Source organism: Dendrobium catenatum, unplaced genomic scaffold (assembly GCF_001605985.2).
Source record: "Dendrobium catenatum unplaced genomic scaffold, ASM160598v2 fragScaff_scaffold_156, whole genome shotgun sequence".
Classification (NCBI taxonomy): domain Eukaryota; kingdom Viridiplantae; phylum Streptophyta; class Magnoliopsida; order Asparagales; family Orchidaceae; genus Dendrobium; species Dendrobium catenatum.
In genome coordinates this window covers 11,210,043-11,232,510 of record NW_021318618.1, presented here as the reverse complement: position 1 = coordinate 11,232,510, position 22,468 = coordinate 11,210,043, and the positions used below count along the sequence as shown (strand labels likewise).

General features: G+C 36.5%; 2 protein-coding genes across 5 annotated transcripts; both read right to left on the bottom strand.

Annotated features, from left to right (window-relative positions):
- Positions 1-4,248: 4,248 nt before the first annotated feature.
- On the bottom strand, positions 4,249-5,041 carry LOC110096240 (ethylene-responsive transcription factor 9-like). The gene has a single exon (XM_020822089.2). The coding sequence runs from the start codon at positions 5,033-5,035 to the stop codon at positions 4,376-4,378; it is 660 nt and encodes a 219-aa protein (XP_020677748.1). The 5' UTR covers positions 5,036-5,041; the 3' UTR covers positions 4,249-4,375.
- Positions 5,042-13,704: 8,663 nt separating this feature from the next.
- Positions 13,705-20,021, bottom strand: LOC110096202. 4 transcript variants are annotated; one of them, XM_020822012.2, is made up of 5 exons: positions 19,864-20,013; positions 19,512-19,708; positions 19,253-19,437; positions 14,308-16,029; positions 13,705-14,219 (listed from the first exon to the last, which is right to left on the bottom strand). In XM_020822012.2, the coding sequence occupies exons 4-5, from the start codon at positions 15,983-15,985 to the stop codon at positions 13,870-13,872; spliced, it is 2,028 nt and encodes a 675-aa protein (XP_020677671.1). In that variant the 5' UTR covers positions 15,986-16,029; positions 19,253-19,437; positions 19,512-19,708; positions 19,864-20,013; the 3' UTR covers positions 13,705-13,869. The 4 variants fall into 4 exon arrangements, with proteins under 4 accessions (XP_020677671.1, XP_028548414.1, XP_028548418.1 ...); XM_028692581.1 differs by having other exon boundaries at positions 19,512-19,729; positions 19,864-20,010; XM_028692585.1 differs by lacking the exon at positions 19,512-19,708 and having other exon boundaries at positions 19,864-20,010.
- Positions 20,022-22,468: the final 2,447 nt, after the last annotated feature.

Below are 22,468 nucleotides of genomic sequence, written 5' to 3'. Positions count from 1 at the left end.
TGCCGGGTCGCGGGTCGAGTCGGGTCAACCCGGCCGGGTCAGGTCCGGGTTGAAATGCCTGACCCGTTTTTGCAAAAGGGTCGGGTTCGGGTTGACCCGTTTAGATCCGTGTCGGGTCGGGTTCGACCCGAAACCGACAGGTTGACCCGAATTGACACCTCTACAATCAAGTCAATTTGAGGTCATTGGGCATTGGATCAATTAACAAATTGAACTTTATATGAGAATCTTTTGAGTGAAGCCAAATTAATATCAAATCAAAATATAAATATTGTCAAGAAAATATTGAACATATGTTATTATAATGACCACTAATCGACTTGAGTTGCTAGCCAACAAAATGTTGTGATTGTCGCACTGATATATTGCTTTACACGAAACGAAATCTTGATAATGACTGATTCATTAATCAGTTGAGAATTAAATACCATTTATTTTTTAGAAAGTTATTCATCATTTTTCTTTCCTAAAAAAAAAAGGGATCAGAATATTTTAACTCAAATTTGTTAAGGAATTTTATAAACTGAATTGTCACCAAAAAATCTCATTGATATAGTATGAATCTTGAGTCATATTCAATTTAGAAACTTTCAAAATTAAATTTGGGACCATCTAAACTTTAATTTCAACTAATTTATAATCAAATTAAAAGTCTCGGTGATACGAAACCAACGATCCTAAAATTGGTTCAATATGAGCTCAAATGAGCCCAATCAATGTACAGAAACATATTTGGAAGGTTCAAAGCATTAATTGGATGACCAACTAATCTCTGAATATGGTAGGCTTATAGACAAATCAAGCGGCTCGACGAGATGAATCCAACGAGCCCAAGGTCGCTTAACTCAGACATTATTAAGACACTTGAATGCTATATGAACACTTTATGATTGAAGGATCGGAATCGATACGGGTCGTTCGATGATATCGATGGAGCACTTCGAATTTGTCATTGATCTTTTTCATATTTACGGATCATGGCACTGTAAAAATCTATAAATTGATCTCACTTCTCACTGAAAGGGGCTTAAAAATCATGAGCTAGAGACTCAAGAGAGCTCTTAGTCTTTAAAAATCATGCAGCTCCACCCCGACACAATCACCGGCAAACCCTCGACGTTCGACCACTACTTCTAGACCTCCGTTCGGCCATCGTCATCACGCCTATGTCTGAGTCCGACCACCACTGTTGACTCTCCCTCCGACCACCATCGCTTGACAACTGCTGTCCTTCAGACCTCCGTAGCCCGCAAACTACGGTCTCTCCGACAACCGTCACCCGACTATGATCATTCTGATTTTCATCGTTCAATAACTACATGCATTCCGATCACCATTTCCTGTCGAATCTGGTCTCTCTTACCTCTGTTGCCCATCGATTAGGGTGCCTTTAAACTTCGTTGTCCCCCGACTACAATCCTCTGCCTCCGTCGCTCGCCGTTATGATCCTTCGACCTCTGTTGCCCACCGATGAAGGACATCATTTGTAATCAATGACAAACACTAGTTGATTCATTTTTAACTGGGCAAGACCCCATATTTTTTCCTCTTTTAGAGGTTTCCACGTAAAAATTTTGGTGCCTCTTATAAATTATGCATCTCTATATCTTATTTATCTGTGTGCTGGATCTTCGTACGAATTTAGAACGCTAAACTCTATGTTTCCCTGCCGACGCGAATGTTTCAAGACGCAACAATAACAATTAAATTTATTTGATAAATATTGTAAGTCTATACAAATCAAATTCAAATAAGCAAAAAGCACGTGATTAAAATAAAAATTCCTTTTCCAGTATGGCTTCTATAACAATTTCTTAGCACAACAGTTTCTTGAAAATTATGAAAAAATAACGACAAAAAACTATCTCAAATGAAACATAAATCTTCTTGCTTTATAAATTCATGCATCTTTTTTATTTTTTTTATTTTCATCATTGTTGCGTCCTGGAGTCTTCGCGGCGGTAGAGAAATATGGTTTAATGTCTTAGTATTGTACGAAGATCCAGCACACAATTAGATAAGTGAGAGGGTGTAGCATTCATAAGAGACACTAGAGTTTTTTACGTGGAAAACCCCTGAAAGGGGGAAAAACCACGGGGCCAAGCCCAGTTTGAATGAATCAACTAGTATTTGTAGTCGATTACAAATGAGGCCCTTCCTTGGGAGAAGGCCTTGGATTGATGTAGCAAATATACATCATATAGATTGCATTACATGGTAGGAGTGACATATACAAGTTCGTTTGGTCGGAAGGACCGTAGTCGGCAGGAGACCGGGGTCAGAAAGACTGTTGTTTGGTGATGTTGGTCGGACAAACCGTAGTAGGCGACGGAGGTCGGGAAGACCGTAGTCGGCAGGAGATTGGGGTCTGAAAGACCGTTGTTTGGTGATGTTGGTCGGACGGACCGTAGTAGGCGACGGATGTCGGGAAGACCGTAGTCGGCAGGAGACTGGGGTCTGAAAGACATTTGAATGTTGATGGAGGTCGAAAGGACCATAGTAGGCGGCGGAGGTCGGGAAGACCGTAGTAGGCAGGAGACCGGGGTCTGAATGTTGGGCTTTAAGCAGGACGTCGGGTCTTCAGCAGGACGTAGGGACTGGACGTCGGGCCTTAAGCAGGACGTCGGGTCTTCAGCAGGACGTAGGGACTGAACGTCGGGCCTTAAGCAGGACGTCGGGTCTTCAGCAGGACGTAGGGACTGAACGTCAGGCCTTAAGCAGGACGTCGGGTCTTCAGCAGGACGTAGGGACTGAACGTCGGGCCTTAAGCAGGACGTCAGGTCTTCAGCAGGAACGTCGCGCTTAAGCAGAGACGTCGGGTCTTCAGCAAGACGTAGGGACTGACGTCGGGCCTTAAGCAGGATGTCGGGTTTCTTCAGCAGGACGTAGGGACTGAACGTCGGCCTTAAGCGTGACGTCGGTCTTCAACAGAGTGTAGGGACTGGACGTCGGCCTTAAGCAGAGTCGGGTCTTTAGCAGAACGTCGGGCCTTAAGCAGGACGTCGGGTTTCAGCAGGACGTACGTAGGCTGGACGTCGGGCGCTTAAGCGGACGTCGGTCTTTAGCTGAACGTCAGGCTAAGCAGGACGTCGCATCTTCAGCAGGACTAGGGACTGGACGTCGGCCTTAAAGCAGGATGTCGGGTCTTCAGCAGCGTAGGGACGTGAACAGTCGGGCCCTTAAGCAGGACGTCGGTCTTTAGCTGACGTCAAGGGCTAAGCAGGGACGATCGGTCTTTAGCAGGACGTAGGGATTGGACGTCGGTCCTTAAGCAGGATGCGGGTCTTCAGCAGGACGTAGGGACTGAATGTCGGCCCTTTAAGCAGGACGTCGGGTCTTCAGCAGGACGTAGGGACTGAACGTGGGACTTTAATAGGTCAGCCTGAACGGTCGCTATAGCGCCTTAAGCAGGACGTGGCAGCAGGACGTAGAACTGGGCTCGACTAGAAACGTCGGGCCTGGACTGTACTGTAGCAGGACGTCGGGTCTTCAGCGGAGCGTAGGGACTGAACGTCGGACCTTTAGTAGAACGTCGGGCCTGAACATCGGGCCTAAACGTCGGGCCTTGAGATGGTGGTGCGGCGAAACTACGGCGGTGGTCCGGCGAGGCTCCGGCGATGGTCCGGCGAGGCTCCGGCGAGGTTCCGGTGGTGGTCGAGGAGGAGCTTCTTCCTCCTCTTCCCCCTCTTCTCCTCTTCTCTTCTTGCTTGGACCCCCCTCTTGTGAAGAATGAGGGCTCTATTTATAGATTTTCTTGAGTGGCATGGTCCGTAAATAGGCGTGAGATCAGGGGCAAATAGGGAGTGGTCAAATGGACGGCCGATATTGAATCCTACGATTGTGTACCGTTCGTTGAACATTTGAAGGCCTTAATGATGTCGGAATTCGGCGATCTTGGGCTCGTTGGATTCGTCTCATCGAGTCGTTCGATTCGAGTATAAGCAAATGCCATAATTTTCACTCTTCTTTTGTCGCACTTATAATAGTTATTATGACTACTTGTGATTACCAAGTCGCCCAATTTTAAAACAAAGATTACGTAAATAGTTCTTCTTCTTCATGAAATTTGATACCGCACGTATTCCTAATCCATAACTATGCTTTATCTGAAAATCAATAGTTCTTTCTTTCAGCAGTTTCAAGCAAAAAATAACTAAACCTATTTAGTTTGCTTCTCTGAATCGATCTGAAAAGAGAAAGAGAAAGCTATCTGACATATCCAGAGAATAATTTCAGAAGCTACCTTAACAAAGTTCCCATTCAAAGTTCAGTTAAGTTTCATGATTTATATTTAGAAGCAGACTAAGCTATACTTTAAAAAAGAAGGATTTTTGATACTTTGCATGGAAGCATCTTATCTTGCAGACCTACACAGTTAGCTTATCTTCTCCACCGTCGTCGCCGTCGCTGCTGATGCAGATGAACTGAAAGAAGGTGGAACGATGACCGAAGAAGATACCTTAAACCTCTTAACTTTTTGATCTACCTTTTCCTCTTCCAATCCACCCTCTATTTCCGCCATGGCTAAATCCAATCCAAACTCCCATGGCCATGTCTTCTCATCCTCCCCCACTTCTCCTCCTCCGGCGAACTCCACGCTCAACATCCTTTGTGGGTGGAAGATCCTAGCCATGGTGTGGTGGTCGCTCACCCTCGTCGACCGCCTCTGTGCCGCCGACCTCTCCACCATCCCCCTTATGCTCCTACTCAGCCTCGCCTTCGCCGTCATAGAGAGATGATCGGCTTGGTAGCAGTACTCCGGCCACCCAATGCTTCCAACACCGCCGCTACCTCCTGCTGTGAAGTTTGTGCGTGTGTTATCGCCACGTAAAGCTCGCGCAGCCTCATCGTAGGCTCGCGCCGCTTCCTCCGCCGTGTCGAATGTGCCGAGCCATAGTCTGATACGTTGCGATGAATCCTTTATCTCCGCCACCCACCGCCCTGACGGCCTTTGCCTCACGCCGACGAAGCCGCTGCGGCTGTCACCCTTTCTTGCCTGCTTCTTCATCTTTTGTTCTTCGCAAGCGGACATCATGACCGGCGACTTGCCTGCAATACAGGCTATATATATGCAATATATAGGGTCTCTTTATATACATTTTATTTATTTATTTTTGTCTCTTTATATACAATTTTCATTTTTTTATTTTTAAATTATTTTTTTATTTTTTTTTCTCTTTATATACATAAGATTGCTGTATAAATTAGTTAGGGTTTGCTTCCAAAAGTTTTTTTTAATAAGAAATTGAGGAGCCGGCCCCACACAGCCAGGAGAGATCAGTACTGCTTTGAGAAATTATTTTGTGCGGATGCTAAACACAACTCTATATCTGGAGACTAATCAGAATGAGCCACGTCAGTGATATCGAGTGCAGTACCAAATGGTACCGAGCCATTGTACCGATGTGCCTCAGTCTGGTTAATCTTCAAACGGCGTTTGGCGTCTGCACAGAACCAATAGTTGGTTCATTTTAATACTAGAAAGGCTTTGTAGCAATTTTTTTTTATAAGAATGAGAGATAATTAATTTATAAAAAGCAAAAATGAACTTAAGAACATAGACGAAATCTATTAAAATATAAAAGAAATAATTCTATTCCTTTTTTTTTTTCTCTTATAGTATATAGGATATGCTTTGTAGCAATTTTTTTTATAAGAATGAGAGATAATTAATTTATAAAAAGCAAAAATGAACTTAAGAACATAGACGAAATCTATTAAAATATAAAAGAAATAATTCTATTCCTTTTTTTTTTTCTCTTATAGTATATAGGATATTTATCATTCATCCCACTCATCTTGGTATAAATTAATTTGACACGTGCCTCTAAATTTCTCTATTCATTAAAAAATGATTGAGTGATTCACTATCTAACATTCTAAACATTATAGTAGTAGGTGGTTAGGTAGAGCTAGCACTGAAATTGATGTTGGTTTTGATCACAACATGAATCAACTTTGTAGTAATGATATGCGACGACAGTGATGACGATGAAGTTAGGAAGCATTGATATCAATGTTGATTGCAAACATATGTTTTTATAGGCGACAGCATGTCTAAATATTGGTGTTGATAGTGGGCGATGAAGTCAACATATGTTTTTGTTGATTTTAATAATATGCATGTCTTATAGGTGATGGTGCATGTTAACATTGATGGCTATGCCAGGTGACAAAAGTAATTGGACATCAGTATTAGCATTGACCTTAGACGATTCTGTGCATCATTAATGTCGATGATGAATTAAAAGCAATGAAGTCTCAAACAATGTTGATGTATGCCATTGTCTAGAATGTGATACATGATCATCAGTACCAACACAAATGCATGTTGTCTTTATCACCCATAGTCTCCACCAATGGTAATACACTATATCACTTATAGGGCCGGTACATGTTGTCAACACTAGTATAAATGCCCTTAATTTGTTGACTGCCATCACTACCAACATTGATATGTATTATCAACAGATACTATTGCATATGAAGTTGATGCATACAATTGACACTAACTTCAATCCCCGGTGTGAAAACCATTATTTAGACTACATCTTAGTTTCTGACCTTCTCTCCTTAAAAGAGAATTAATGATTGAGCAAACCACGAACAATCTCTTAAAGACAATCCAACACCACCTTAAGTTTCCTCCAATTTCCATTTTTGAATTCATTCTCTATTGTTCATATATATATATGCAATATTGTATGAGTATCTTTCTCAATTAAGAAGAAGGATTTCATTATAGTCGACCATATACATTAGTAGAATCATTTTAATCGGACTAGACTAAATATTTTGTCGTGCTAAGATTTCCATGTACGTAAAAATAATAGTGTTTCTTGAACCTCTTCTTATTGTGATGGATCTTCACATAAAATTAAAATGTTAAACACCTTATCTTCATCGTAGTGAATTTTCTAACACACAACAAATATATATATATATATATATATATATATGATGCCATGAAAATTATTTTTCCTTAATATATTTGTCGTTTGCATGGATGATTTATTCCTCTTCTCTTACACGGATCAACTTAATTAAGACTGTCAGCTTGCTAAAGAGATGAACCTGTTTGTTTAAGTTTCATAATAAGATTCCTTAAATTTTTTAATCCCCCTTGCAACTGTCTGTTAGGAAAGGAACACACAAGTTAATTAAGAGCTCCTCATAATCATATTATTGTTTTAATTACAGTGTTTTTAAATCTTAATTGTAGATTAACGATTCATTAAGTAGCCTTTTATATACTGAATTTGATGAATAAAAAGGCTATTAATTAATGCGTCACCATCACAGCTTTTGTTTTTCATAGATTAAAAAGAAATAATTATCTTTTTTATCCTATTTGGTTTGATGATTAACTCGAGTTTGACTCAACAACTCAAAACTTCACTTGAAACTTTTTGCGATGCTAGGGCACCGTCTCCGCACCGCTAGGGCTTTGCCCTAGCTTTCCTTGGGCTGGGATCTTGGCTTCGGATTGCTGTTCTCCAGGGAGTTTCTCTTTGTTTGCCTTCTTCTATTTCTGCCTTCGTTTTTTCTTTCCGTTATGGTGGTTAGTCGTGTTTGTGACCCCGGGTTTTTGGATGGGTCCTTTAAATCGCGCTCTTTTGTGGAAGCTTTATCTGGTTCTTCGGTTTCAGTTGATTTTCCTGAGTTAAGAAAGGGTTTTTGTCGTGGTTTACCCTCTTTATGGATATCGGAGGAAGAAATTTTAGCTCTGTCTATTCCTTTTCAATTTGCTCTTGTCGGTTTCTTTCCTACGCGTCGTCCTTCACTAGATGCAATCCGGAAATTTTTTTTCAGCTTGAAACTGAATGCTAAATTCTCTGTAACTGTTCTGGATCAATCTCATATTCTTATTAAGCTTTCTAATGATTTGGATTATAGTAGAGTGTTCTGCCATATATCTTATATGGTTAATAACTGCTTAATTTTTCAAACTTACTAAATGGTCGTCGGATCTTGATGTCAGGGTTGAGTCTCCGGTAATTCCTATTTGGGTTGCCTTTCCCAATCTGCGACCACACCTTTTTGCCCCTCGTATCCTCCATGCCTTGGCTTCGATGTTTGGTCGTCCATTAAAAGTTGATAATTCAACCTCTGTCGGGTCTAGACCTTCTGTGGCGAGGGTCCTGGTGGAGCTTGACATTACTAAGGATCTTCCTGATAAAATTTGGCTTGGTTCGGAGAATTTTGGGTATGTTCAACGGGTTCGTTTCGAGGAGGTGCCTGCTTATTGTGTTTTGTGTAAACGGCTTGGTCATTACAAGAGGGAATGTGGTAATATTTCTGCTACTTTGAATGGTCCTCAATCTCGTGAGAATGCGGTTAAGACTGTAGATAATGCGAATAATTGTGTTATTGTCAATTCTTTGGTCGCTGATGAGGCGCAGGTTGCAGAAATTCCTTGCGAACTTCCTGTTTCTGATCATGGGGATCGACCGCTGCCTGTGAGCGGAATTTCTGAGATTATGGAGTCTTTGGTTACTTCTAACCTGTCCGTCATTATACCCCTTATGAATGTGGTTGATTTGGTTAATGCTGCGAATGATGTGCCTGGTGGTCGCGTTGGTAACTTTTCTGTCCTATCCCCCAATGCAGCTCCGTCTTTTGTACCTCAAGTTGTGACTGCTGTTAGAGACCCTGATTCTCTGGCGATGGTGCCGGAGGTGGTTTCTGGTGCGATGAATGTGGTGAATTCTGATGGCTCGCCAGTTATGGGTGTTGTGAACTCTAATGGGGGTGTTCAAGTTTTAAAGGATGCAGATGATGGTTCTGATGGTTTTATGCATGTTGCGGTGGTGCCGGCTGAAATTGAGAAGGAGTTTCCGTCTCTGGGTAGAGAAGAAGTTATTTCGATTACCAACAGTTTAGTTGAGGTCTTTGTAAGTGAGGTGATACCCAAGTGATGGCTAACTATGTGAGTAATTCCTCTGGTTTGAATATTAGGAATCAGAGTAATTGGTTGGTTGATTCGTCGGATGTTGAATCGAATTCAGAGACTCTCGAGTCCGACCATGATTTTGCTCTTGTGCGTACTTCAAATGTTGGCACTCGCGGAAAATTTTGGGGGAGAGGTCGATTCAGAAGATGAATTTTCGTTTCGTTATTTTGTTTCTTCTTGCTGGTTCGTCTCGGGATTTGTCGGCTTTACTATTCGATTTGCTGCTACGTGATGCTAAGAGCAATGATGTGGTCGGGGCTCGCGTCCCGGTCGTTTTTTGCTGGTGGCAATCGTAGGTGTGGATTTTCGGGATGGATCGTTGGGACGCTATCTTGCCTTACTGGAGGGTCCGTGCGGGACGTTCTGGATGGTGGAAGCCTTGACTAATTCATGAGCTCGCTTTTACCTTCTAATTCTCTCTGTTGTTTAGTCTTTTATTCTGCTAGCTTTTCTTTTTATACTGATGTAACATTTGTTTTTGTTTTATTAATATAATATCTATTCCTAGCAAAAAAAAAAAAACTCGAGTTTGACTCATTTTTATATTTTGTTTATTTATCAATGATGTGTTAATCATCATTTGATCCTATTCAATTCGATTGTAGCTCGATCATATTTATATTTGTATAGAGATACTGATATATACGCGACAATATTTATGTCGATTTAGAATTTATATACAACTTCCGAATAAAATTACGATCATTTTATTCGGATCATAAATGAGCCGAATAAAAATATAAAATTTGAGCTCATTTGTGCTCCATGTAGGTTTTCGTTTGGAATAATTTTCTTATTATTTTTTAAAGTAATTTTTTAGATAAAATATTTTTAGAATCATAAATTTTTGTTAAAAAAAATCATTTTAATAAATAGTAAGAAAATTATTCCAAATGAAATTGTTGAGATTGGTGAGTGAGATGATTTTTGCTCTTTGGCCAAAAGTCTTAGGCTTCAAGGCAATAAATGGTCATTAGTCAGCTCACTGACACTTGGCTTGTGGAAAATTGGCCTAAGCGGTTTGGGACTAAACATTGCTAGCCTCCATCACCTTTTGTACTTTGTTTTGTGGTAGGAAAATTAATATTTTTAGCCTCCTTCATGTCTTTATATCTTGTCATGATCTATTATTAGAATTGCATGTAAAATTTTTCTATCATATTTTATTCTAAGGGAGGGAGGTTATTTTCTTACTTTATATCATAGGTCTTAATGAGAATATAAAAAAGTATTAATGAGTTTATTGCATAGGGAAATAACTTTATTCAAGAGCTTATCTCATGAAGAAATAATATAATATTCATTGAGGAGAAAAACACTAGATAGCATTAAAATTTATCAGATGGATGATGGAGTAGATGAGATTTACATATAAGAAAGTATTCTCTAGGAGAATAATATACCCTCGTTATATGAAGTTGCTTTCGCTAGACGAGATCTCTTTAATCGAAGTTGACAAGCCAATTCAATTTTAGCTTAATCAAAGTCGAGACTAGCCAATTGATCATAAGCCGCATCAATCAAAGATGACCGATCCGAAGGAATTTGAGCTTGGTCAATGAAAATTATCACAAGTGCTAATTAACACTTAAGATCGTCGGCTTGCTAACAAACAAGTGCTAATTAACACTTAAAAATCCGCAAAATCAATGTTAAAAAAAAGTCGTAATTAACACTTAGGCTTCGTTTGAGATAGCTAATTGCTCCATTGAAAAAATTAAAAATTCTTTATTATATGATTCTTTAGGTAATTTTTCCACCTTCATGTATTTTTTAGTCTTTATTACAAGAGTTTTTAGGTAATTGACCCCTCCCCCACTAAAAATTTTAAATAATTATGGTCTTTAGGCAATTGCCCCAACATAATTAAACACATTGTGTAGAGATATTATTATTAGGGAACGATAAACCAAAAATAAAGAGAAATAGTAAAGAGTATCCAAAAATATCCTTACAACCAAAATTTGTTATTGTTAGGGAATCGAACCCCGCTAGGGGGTGCTGCCCCCTTGGACCCCCGACATATCTGCGAAGCGTACAACGATGAACAAATAGGGGTTGAGAGGTAGCACCCTCACAACAAATTTTGGTTAGAAGGATATTTATGGAAAAAAAACTCTACACTTTTACTTATAAATTTGCCCCAGCTTAAATTTAAGGCTTGATCCGCCCCTGTTTAACATCCTCTAAGCATATAAGATATGATATTCCAATATTGAGATAACCACATGCATCCAACATAATCACACTTTAATTATTCAATTATGTGCCCCACATTTCATTCATATATTCATGTCCTATAGCTTTCAAGACCCCTAAATTGTTTCACTTGTTACCCTTAACTCTCTTGTCATTTTCCATAATATTTTTTTTAATGAAGAGATGACGGTAGATTTATGGAGTTATTGATTTAATAATCCACATTAGTTCATTAATTTAATGATTTTCATTAATTTAATAATAATAAATTGGAAATTGAAAATAAATTGGAAATTGATGTTAGGAAGATGACAAGAAATGAAGAGAAGAAGGAATGGAGTGATGAAAATAGAATAATTATTGAAGGGTAGGGGCATCTATTTAAATTTAATTAAAATAGGTTTTTTTTTTTAAATTTTGCTTAAAATTTAATCAATCAATTTTTGCATTTTATTTATTTAAGATAAATTTAGATTTTTTTTTTTCATTTCAATTAGGTCATTAAAATGTTAGAATGAAAATGAATCAATACTGGAAAAAATTATGATTAAATATCAAATTTTGAGCACAATTTACAAAAGAAAAACTGCAATAAATTTGTTTATGACTATTAATAATATTATCATTTTTTATAATATTATCAAATTTTAAATAACAGTTTTACTAAATATTATAACAAGAACACTATAATACTCATTGAAAGTGCTCAACAAGTGTAATTAGAAGATTAAAAAATAGCTAAAAGTGAATTTAATTATAATATTTATCTAAAAATATTACTAAATTTTAAGACTTACCTTATTTTCAAACAAATAAGATTTTTTTTTTAATTCCAATGCTGTAATCTTCTGAGAAAACTGTTGAATTATTTTACAGCCAATTGCTTTGAATAATCTGAATATAAAATATGTGGGCTCTAAATTTGAATTAATTATTATGTGCGGACACCAAATGTTGTTCGAAGACCAATCATAATGTGCCACGTCACCCTTGGTTCGGTATTGCGGCTCGTTACCGCTGATGTGACACATTCTAATTGGTCTATGAGCGACGTTCTGCATCTTGTCTCCGCACAGAATAATGTCTCCTAAATTTGGCATAAAAGAGCGCATCACAAAAGGCACAATCAGAATTACAACCAACACATGATGATGCAACGAATGATATATTTTTAAATTCTAAATTACTGTCTCCATAAGAAAAAAAAAAAACATTATTTTCTTAAAATGTGAAAAATGAAACTATGTAAAAGAAAAAAAATTATATGCAAAATAAAACAAATTACAAGTAATTGAAATTTAATATATTTGTATTGGTATAAAATTTTTCCTAAGAATTTAATATAAGAGGTGTATGGTAGCTTAATTAAGAGCATTAACATAAGAAAGGCGAACATTCTAGAATCACTTAGGGGCTGTTTGGTTGGATTATTTTAAGACCTCGTTTCAAATACTAAAGTTTGGAACACAAAATGATGCAAAGTCTATCAAATGTAATGTAAAATAGTTCATTTTAAGTGTAATCAGTATATAACAGATTGACAAAGATCTCAATCACACAAACCATTCACAAAAAAGTTTAGATAAAAGCATGATTAGAAATCACCAATTTAAAGCTATGCATACATCACACTAATATAAGAAGCATTCTCTCAAAAGTAGATTCATATAATTCACATCTGACAACACACAATAATTTGAGAAAAAATTATCAAATCATTCATTCATTGAAGACTATACACCTCAAAATTTCTCAATATTAAATATAGCAATTATAGTATAAGTGGACACCACAATTTGGCATATTGCTAGGAAAAAAATAAGACAATAGATTAGGAAATATGGTGAAGGGGTTTGAATCCCTTCTCACCAACAATCAGTCCAAAAGAGAGGAGTTTTTTCCTTCATGAGTAAGAGCATGTTTTAGATATCTCAGGTCTATTGTTCAAAATGATGGTAAAATAAATTGGGATATTATTAGTTGAATTTAATTTGGATAGTTGAAGTGGAGGAATATATCGGGCCTGTTGTTTGACAGAAAAGTACTCCTCAAACTTAAGAAAAATTTCTATAAGATAATGGTGAGATCTGCAATGCTTTATGAAGCAGAATGTCAGACAATAAAAGAAAAGCATAAAATTATGCTAACAATTGTAGAGATGATGATGCTCAAGTGAATGAGTGACTTCACTCTTAGAGATATAATTCAAAACGAGTATATACATGAAAAGATTGGAGTAGCCTAAATGGAAAATAAGATTAGAGAGAGTCGCCTTCGTTGGTTTGGTCACATAAAACGTCGATCTTTTTATGACCCAGTTAGGAGAGTAGATGTATTAGATTTTACCTATGTTAAGAAATATAGAGGTAGACCTAAAAAAACTTGGTTAGAAAATATTAGAAATAATTTTTCTTTATTAGATTTAAATAAGAATTTGACTCTTGTCAGGACAATAGATAAAAAAAGATTCATGTAGCTGACCCCACATAGTGGGATAAAGGCTTGATAATGTTGTTGTTGTTGTAAGAAAATCATGATCGGGCGGGTCAATAGATTCCCACTAATGTTTGTGTTATTCAAGTCGAGCGAAATAACAAACCATCAGGGCATGAATGTCAAAATATTCACTAATTGTACATTCATTCATTGGTTAAATATGATAGTGCAAGCATGAGATTTCTTCTTCAACTCAAGTTTCTCAATCTATTCATATGTTACTAACCTTTACATTCAGGAGGAAGATTATACAACCATGAATCATCCAATACAAGAGATGAAGATTCAGATTCTATCGGCCAATCAGAGCTAACATCTATCTCATCATAATTTACGGGTTTGAATATACCTTCTCGATTGCGACCGATGTCCTGTAATCTTAGATTACAGTGCACGAAAACCAAGTCGCCGAGCTTCTCCAGTTCCATCTTACTTCTCTTACTGTTATAAATGTTATCAAAAGTGTTCCAGTTCCATTTACACCAGTATGAACTGCATGGCTGGTTAAGTATCCTCATTGCAGCCTTTTGCAACATTGGTACCTCATAACCGTATGCAGCCCACCAATCACCTGGATTAATCATACAGGAGTTGTTACACAGAAATCAGTACAAAGTTAATGAGCGAAGATCAATCAAACAAAAGAAGCTAAGGCTTACCAGGAGCGTTCAATGTTCTTCCCAAAGTAGCAAAATCACTCCCAAGAGCTCCTAGCGCATTTAAATACATAGGTTGTTCCTTTGTAAGTTCAATCCTATCCTTCTCTTCTGAAAACATCTTCCACATTGCTGCATGAAATCCATTTCTTATATTCTTATCGAACTTATAATTTGGATTATAGAGTACTGATGGGTTAAGGAATGCTGCAGCTGCAGGTAGATGTGAATGATGTTGAATGCTCCATCTCCTGTCAATTATTTCCCAAAAAGGCATATATTTCCCTTCACAACCATTGTAAAATATCCTGATTGCTAGCTTTGCCCTCTCTATGCCCTCATATATATACCCCATAGATGGCATGTCACCATCCACCATTCTCAAAAGTTTTACAATTGGTTCTGACACACTTACAACTTCATGAGCAGATTTCCAGAATCTCTCTAAATAAATCAATGATTTGATAGCTTGTGAATCAGGTCGTCGATGGTGGGCCGATGATAACCAATCAGCATGAGAGAACATATGCTTCAAGCCATCTTCATGAACTACAATGGATCTCAAGCAAAGAAAATTCATCACAAATCTAGTATGTTTTGGGCGAATCAATTCCCTTCCCCCAGTAAATTTTCTCATCATATTTAGTACCCACTCATTACTGTATATATATCGTGCGACCGACCTTGCCTCCTCCAAAACTTCACAAACCCATTCCATCTCACTAATATCCTCAAGCATCTTCTCAATGCAATATGAGGCACATGGAGACCAAAACAAGGAAGGATATCTCTTTAAGAGGAGATCTGCAGCACAAGCATAATTGGTGGCATTATCTGTTATGATTTGCACAACATTTTCTTCACCAATCTCCCTTATAACTGAATCAAGCAAATCAACTAGGTGATAGGCATCGTCGGCACGAGATGAAGCATCAACTGATTTGAGATATATCATGCCTTTGGCTGATGCCACTGAAAAAACTAGAAGTGATTTGGTTCTACCATCTGACCATCTGTCACAGAAAATAGTGCAGCCTGTTTCTTTCCAATCATCCTTTAATTTTTTTATGTTTTCAAGTATATCAATCTTAGCTTTTTCTAGAAGTGTTGTTCTAAACCCGTCGTAACTCGGAGGTTTATAGCCTGCCCCACATTCTGCAACTGCATCAATCATGGACTGATAATGAATTGATTGTGCAGCACTAAAGGGAATTGAATTATGGAAGAAGAACAAAGCAATCCTTCTATCAGCTTCATTAAATTTCTGCTTCTTATCATCATCCGCCGTGGGCTGTACACTTGGCGATGGGCGAGGTAGTAACATGGAGGGGCAGGTACTGCCATGTTGGCCGCTCGATACAGCATTATCGGCGTGGTATCCACGGTATCCACCACTAGCAGAGGAACTATGTGGTGGACCAGTAGGTGCCTGTTCTATCTTTTGTTTCTTAGTTGTTTTCTGCTTTTTTGGAGTGCTGAGAATGCTATGAATTAAATCTCTTACATTATCTGGAACTTCGGTGCATGGAACAATGTCTTTGTTCTTGATTTGGGCAAGATGAAACTTCATTCTATAGACACCTCCACTGAACTCACGACGACAATAATTGCATCTAACTTTTTGTCTTGTAGCATCAACCAACACGCAGTGTTCCCAACAAGCATCTCTTCCTCTGACCATTATTGTGGAAGATGGAGGAAGATATCCAACAACTTAGCGAAGAACTGGATGAGGGAAAGACAAGATAAAAAAGTTGTACAGAATAAACATCATCAATTGAATTGCTCGAACTTAGGACAAAATTGATTATCATTCATTAAAAAAAAAGGAAAAAAGGTAGCCAACTGTTGCATGCTGGAAGAAATTTCCTATGAATCAAGAGCAAGGGAGATTTACAGTTATTTTAGTTTTAGGATTTTGAGCACATACATTTATGTATCAACATACTTTTTATATGGAAAACCAACAAGGAATTAAAAAAAAAAAAGAGTGAGTAGGCCCAAATGATAAGTTGGCACAGGCAATGTAATTGTAGAAAATATAAAATGCTAAATCTTTAGTTCCTTGTTTTTATGTTAGTACATACATGCCTATTTGAAGGCAAAAGAATAGAGCATTAAAGAAAATACATTTGTGTTTGCACGATGCATTGCAACATGTATATTGTATGATGTAATGTGTAGGCATCTAGTACATTCATATGTCTACTCATTCCTAACTAGATGCAGTAATGATAAGCCTGTGTCGTACACTTGCATAGTACATTTTGTACATTGGTGCATTTACAAGCATGATGCATTTTGCATGTTAATGTAATTTGTCATTGCGTATTTTGCATGTTGGGTGACTCATTTGCATGATGCATCATGCATATTGCAAATGTATGCATGCTATGAATTTATCGGTATGCATCACGATGCATGAAGAGGGTGTTATTGCAATATTCAATTATAGCCAGCTATGCAAATGACTATCGCTGTAAGTGCGCAAGGTTTCATCTTGGAATCTACAAATGTCTTATATCTGCTTGTATAATTGTTACAGATCCGATGACGTTGTTTAGGTCGTTTCTTCTTCTGCAAGCTATTATTTTCTTCAGTACTCAGCTCGCAGCTGTGTACTTCAGCCTGCAAATACGTTGTACGACACATCAAGAGCCTTCCACCTGTTGCTTGCAAGTAATCTAATTTATTTGGTGTGATAGCCTGGCATCACAAATTTGTTGCCTCAATTTACCAGTGGCCCAAGGGCTTGAGCAAGTACACATAGCAATGACTCATATAGTTGAAACAAATATATCACACCAAGCTAGTAAAAAAAGTATTTCAGAAAACATGTTAAATAAGAAATTGAAATATCTAAAGATAAAAGAGCAAAAAAGAGTCACATAATACTACCACATTGTGCCTATCCACCACTTAAATTTTAATGAAAGAGACTGAACAGAAGAATCCCCCCTCGAAGCTCTTCACGCTATTCATCATAAAATAGTGTAGGCTATGGATCTTCTAATAGTTACCATCATAGAATGGGGAAAGTGATGAAACTGGGAAAAAAAGAACTCTTCTTTCCGTTTACACCTCTATTGTACAGCTCAGTCTCACAAGTTTCTCTTAAAATATATTTCTCATATATCAAGTTGCCTGTAGTTTGACACAACATATGATATAAAGATTGACATACAACATCAAATCCTCACGTTGGAGTTCACAGACACTAATGAAAGCAATGATCACGTATAAGAAGATCAAAAGACATTTTAGAAGAGAATGCAAATACATATAAAATAGGCTAGGTCCTGAGGAGAATATGAGAAATATAAAATGGTTAGAGCCAGAGATAAAAGGATCCTAGACAAAGATGAAACCATGGAGTTACAAAAAAGGGTAGTAGAATGTATTTTTAGAAATATCACATAGTAATCAAGTAATGAAGTTGGTTTTATTCAGATAATGAAGTTGATTTTATCCCTAGTAGATCTATTATAAAAGGGATTTTTGTATAAAGGCAATATAATAAAATAAGTACAGATAGCAAAGAAGGGACCTTCTTTTATTTTAATAGATTTTGAGAAGTTATAGCCTTATAGGATTAAATATTATGAGAAATGCTCTACTGTACATTGAAAAAGAAATATACAAAAAAGTTATGTTGAAGTTATTACAAATATGCAGGGTGAAGTATTGACGAGCATTGAGAGTTGTAATGTGAACAAAGATTTCTCAATCAATGGGATTGCATAAAGAACTAACTTTGAGTTTGTAACTTTTTGTGTTAGTTATGGAGATGTTTAATAATGTTATTCAAATTAAGGTTCCTATACACATACTATTTGCATACGGAGTAGTTTTAACTGGTAATAATCATAAGATTTCTACAAAAATAAGTTAAGGGTAGAACAATGAATAAAAGTTATGGAATATAAGGAGGATAGGATTAGTAAAATAAAGACTAGAAGACATGAAATTTTTTTAGTGGGTGTGAAATTGCTATTTATCAATCAATCTGGTTAGAATGTCAAATGAAACCAAAGTGTGATAGGTCTCAAGAATCTTGTCTCTATTATACTGAATATTAGGTATAAAGAAGAGGAATTATTTTCTAGAGTTAATCTGATTATTAACATAAAGAAAAGTTTCAAGAGTATTATGCATGTAATAAGAGAAATATTAAGGGGGTTACAGGTCATATTATGCATAATTCCAATCATATCAGGTAGGATTCATGGAACTGAGTGTTAAACCAAATAATTAATAAACAAATGGAGAGTCGAAGAATTAATAATGATACGAGGAATATGTTGTGAAAGAAACAAGGGTAGAGTAAAAATGACTATATTAGAGAGTGCGGTAAATTTGACAATTTTCAAACAAAGAATGGGCGAGAAAATGGTTGCATTAGAGCATACTTATAGAAGCATTCTCATCACTCCCCAAATAAAAGCATTTTCATAAAGTAAAAGGCACCAATAGCCGGCAACTGGCAAGCCACATAAAATTACGTGCCAATCACCTTCTTTTGATCCATGCTCAACAATGATAAAAAGCACTAAAGGCTAGTTCCGCCTACAAATCGAATGAACCACTCTATCACAATCAAATTATCGACTCTAATACTAATTATTAGGAGTGTGAATCAAAAGGAACCAAATTTTTGGCACTATATGCCACCAATCAAATCAACTTTCAATCCCAAAACTTAAACATAAGGGTAAGAGCTAATTAGAAGTACTAGTACAACTGTACAACAACATATTTTTCAACACTCCAATGTGGACTAAACATAGTACTGCCCTATGCTTTTATAGAATATGCCTTCTGCTGCAAAAGATTAACTGCACAAACAAACCCCAAGCCGGCTTCATGTGTAAATTAATGGTATAGTAGGAAATTTGAAGATGACTTCTTCATCTACATTGTCCAGGTATAATGCTCTAAAAAACCTTACCCATGCTTCATTCAGCTGTTTGTTCTTCAAATTATGAGATAATGACCATCCAGCATTCAAAATGAAAATGGAACCAGTGAGGGATTCTACCGATTTTGTCCATTGTGCTACTTCAAGTCCAACAACTACTCATTTGGCATTCGAAAGATTCATAAACCAAGTCCAGCATTTCATTCATGATAGGCCTGAAAATGCAGATCAATCAAACCAAACTTAAATACTCAGATATCCTTATAAAAGAGTCCATTGGAGAGCTAACCAGCAAAAATGATAATCCTCCTTCATCGATGACAAAACCTTCAAATAGATTTAAAACTACAAGAGTTTTATCAATCCATTCATGCTAAACTAGAAAGAAATCTGCCCTCTTCTGACAATGCACCTAGGCCTTTGAGGTACATGCATTCAATGCTAAATATACTAACTTTATCCATGTCTTCAACTTAAGTTCAAGCCCTGCCTATCCCATAATCAGTACTGTTAGATCAAGAAGAACATGGAATGGAGAGAGATTTCAATGAGTAAAAACGAAATGGTAATCAATGGATCAATTAACAAGCGCAGAAACATTGACCGTTTGATAATCTATAAGGGGAGATCGGGAAGTTGACCTTAGTGAATGAGGGAAGCGGCGGCTGCGAGGACTGCGGAAACGATCGGAAGGCGCGGGCGAGTAAATGAAGCACAACGGCGATTAGATTAGGGCAACGCGGGAGATCGGCTGGGAATTGGCGAGGAACCGGGAGCGCGGTGATTGTGGGCCTGTGGCAAATCTGGTAGCTTTGGCCTTTTGGTGGTTTTTTCCACTATACTCCTTCAAAAGAATATATTTGCAAAGCTCAACCTTAATATTTAACTTATTTTTTTTAGTTCTAAATCTTAAATATACAATCTCCTTTAATCAATGAGTAACATATTTTTTTTTTTCACTTAGAGATTTTTTTTTTATTGCAAAGCATTATTATGTATACAGAGAGTATTACATACAAACATTTTCTTATAAAAAAACATTCAAATTAATTGGAATATGGATTTTTTTGGAAATTTTTAAATTGACTTGGAGTATTTGAAAGGTGGTTTGATTTTCTCTAATGTAACTTCTAAGAAATAATATGTCAACGAAAATCGGCTTAATCATATATGTATTTTGATGCACATTTGAATTGAAATTTTATAAAATATAATTCAAAATTATTCAAACTCTAATTTCAACAAACTTATAGTCGAACTGATTGGCTTGACAATTCAATGACACAGAAATTGATTCAACTAAGTTCAAATAAGCACATATCAAGACCTTGATGTATAGTTGAAAGTTTTAGATTATTAAATAAAGGAACACATGATCTCCAATTTGTAGTGTTTATTGTCAGATCAAGTGACTTCTACAAGATGAATCTAATGAGCCAAAAATAGTTTGATTCTGACAACATTAAGGCCCTTAGATACTAAATGAATGATATATAATTAAGAGAATCAATATGTGTCATCCAGATTTTCTTCATATTTATGAAGCATGTCACTCTCAAAATTTTATAAATGGGCTCCCACTTTTTACATGAATGAGACTTTTGACTAAAGATTCAAAAGAGCTTCAAGACTTTTTCCAATTTGAGGTTTGACACGTAAAAACCCTGGTGTTACATATACTATTTTCATTTATCTATTTATGTTTTAAATTTTCATGCAAAGTTAGGATGCAAATTCTCTAACTCTACCACCATAAAATTTTTAGTCTACAACCAGAAAAATAGTAGAAGCAACAACAACAACAACATTAGTAGTAGTGATGTGTGTGCGCACGCGTGTGTATATAATTTGTTTATCAAGTAATTTTCATGTTGTTAACTTCATGAAACCCCACCAAAATAATGTGATAGTGTTACAACAAGCTAAGACTAAGATGACGATCCCTTTAAGATATTTGTTGTTACGAGCTCACATTCCAAGTTTTTTTTAAGTGCTCTATTTATTGAGATAAGCAGAAATGGAGTCGTTCCTTCTGAAGAGGGGAATATAATGAGAGAAAATTATAAGAAAAAATGGTTAATATTTAAAATATATCATAGATGGAAGATGAGTGGGCATGGAGCATGACCATATAATATGACTACCAATAAATTTTTTTAATATTTAAAAGATATCCCACACAAAGACTATCTATGCATTCTTTTAAGCATTACTATATATATGATGAGGTTTACATATTTTGGGCATTTGTCCCAACACAATGAGGGCTCTAAAAGCACTCAAGAGTGTGGGTAATCTTTCTTGCCTAAGATCCCTCATGTTAAAATTATTTTGTTTTAACAAAGTTTTTTCCTATAAATAAGATTTATTTATTTTCTCAATGATTTTTCCTTTACATAAGGTGAGTTATCTTTGGTATAATTTTAACTTGAGGGATCAACGTTTTCCATGGTTGTAAGCTTCCATGAATTTAACTTGAGAATATTGCTCTTGTTTTAATTAATCAAGAATGCTTTGAATTTTAGTTTATAGATGGTGCTGAATAGGAATGAGTGGTTCATTTGATTAATATTCTATGATTTCATCATCATGAGTCAACTAAGTGAATTTAGTCTACTTAATATATAGGGTGGTCCGGAGACCAGTCAGAATGAACCACGTCGGTACCGTGGCTCGATACTACTCAGTACCGCTCAGTACCATGGCTTGGTATCGCTTGATATTGCTAACGTGACTCGTTCAGGTTGGTCTACAGATGTAGAGCTGCGTTTGTCGTCCACATAGAATAATTTCTTGTTCACATGAGAGTCTAATTTATAACTATGCTTTACCTCTAATTAGATATCCTAATTAAGTATACTAAAATGATATTATGTTTAAGGAAAATGCGTACCCTTTCTTAATGAGATTTGACATTTTAGACATGAGCTGAAAAGGTCTGATGGGGACAATATTACTCGTGGTGGTTTGGAGGTTATTTTACATAACTGATGGATGTTCAATACACTTTACTTGATTAATTAACGTTGATAATGGCTCAAAAGACGTCGAACGTGTGGAGTATAATTCATATATTTTAGTTAAGACTATGTGTAACTCACATGTATGAAATGACTAATTAAATAAATAAATTATTAATTTTAAAATTCACACAAATAATATTATATTATAGGGTATGCATATGCTCTTGGTTCAAATTTTATGGTACATTCTTATAGCAAATATCATAATTTTGACTCAAGAAGG

What these genes read in the sequence shown, in the direction of transcription:
- LOC110096202 (XM_020822011.2), bottom strand. Translation starts at nt 15,985, where the DNA reads ATGGTCAGAGGAAGAGATGCTTGTTGGGAACACTGCGTGTTGGTTGAT. An exon ending in AAGAACATTGAACGCTCCTG is followed by an intron (nt 14,220 to 14,307) that starts GTAAGCCTTAGC and finishes TGATTAATCCAG; the next exon opens with GTGATTGGTGGGCTGCATAC.
- LOC110096240 (XM_020822089.2), bottom strand. Translation starts at nt 5,035, where the DNA reads ATGATGTCCGCTTGCGAAGAACAAAAGATGAAGAAGCAGGCAAGAAAG.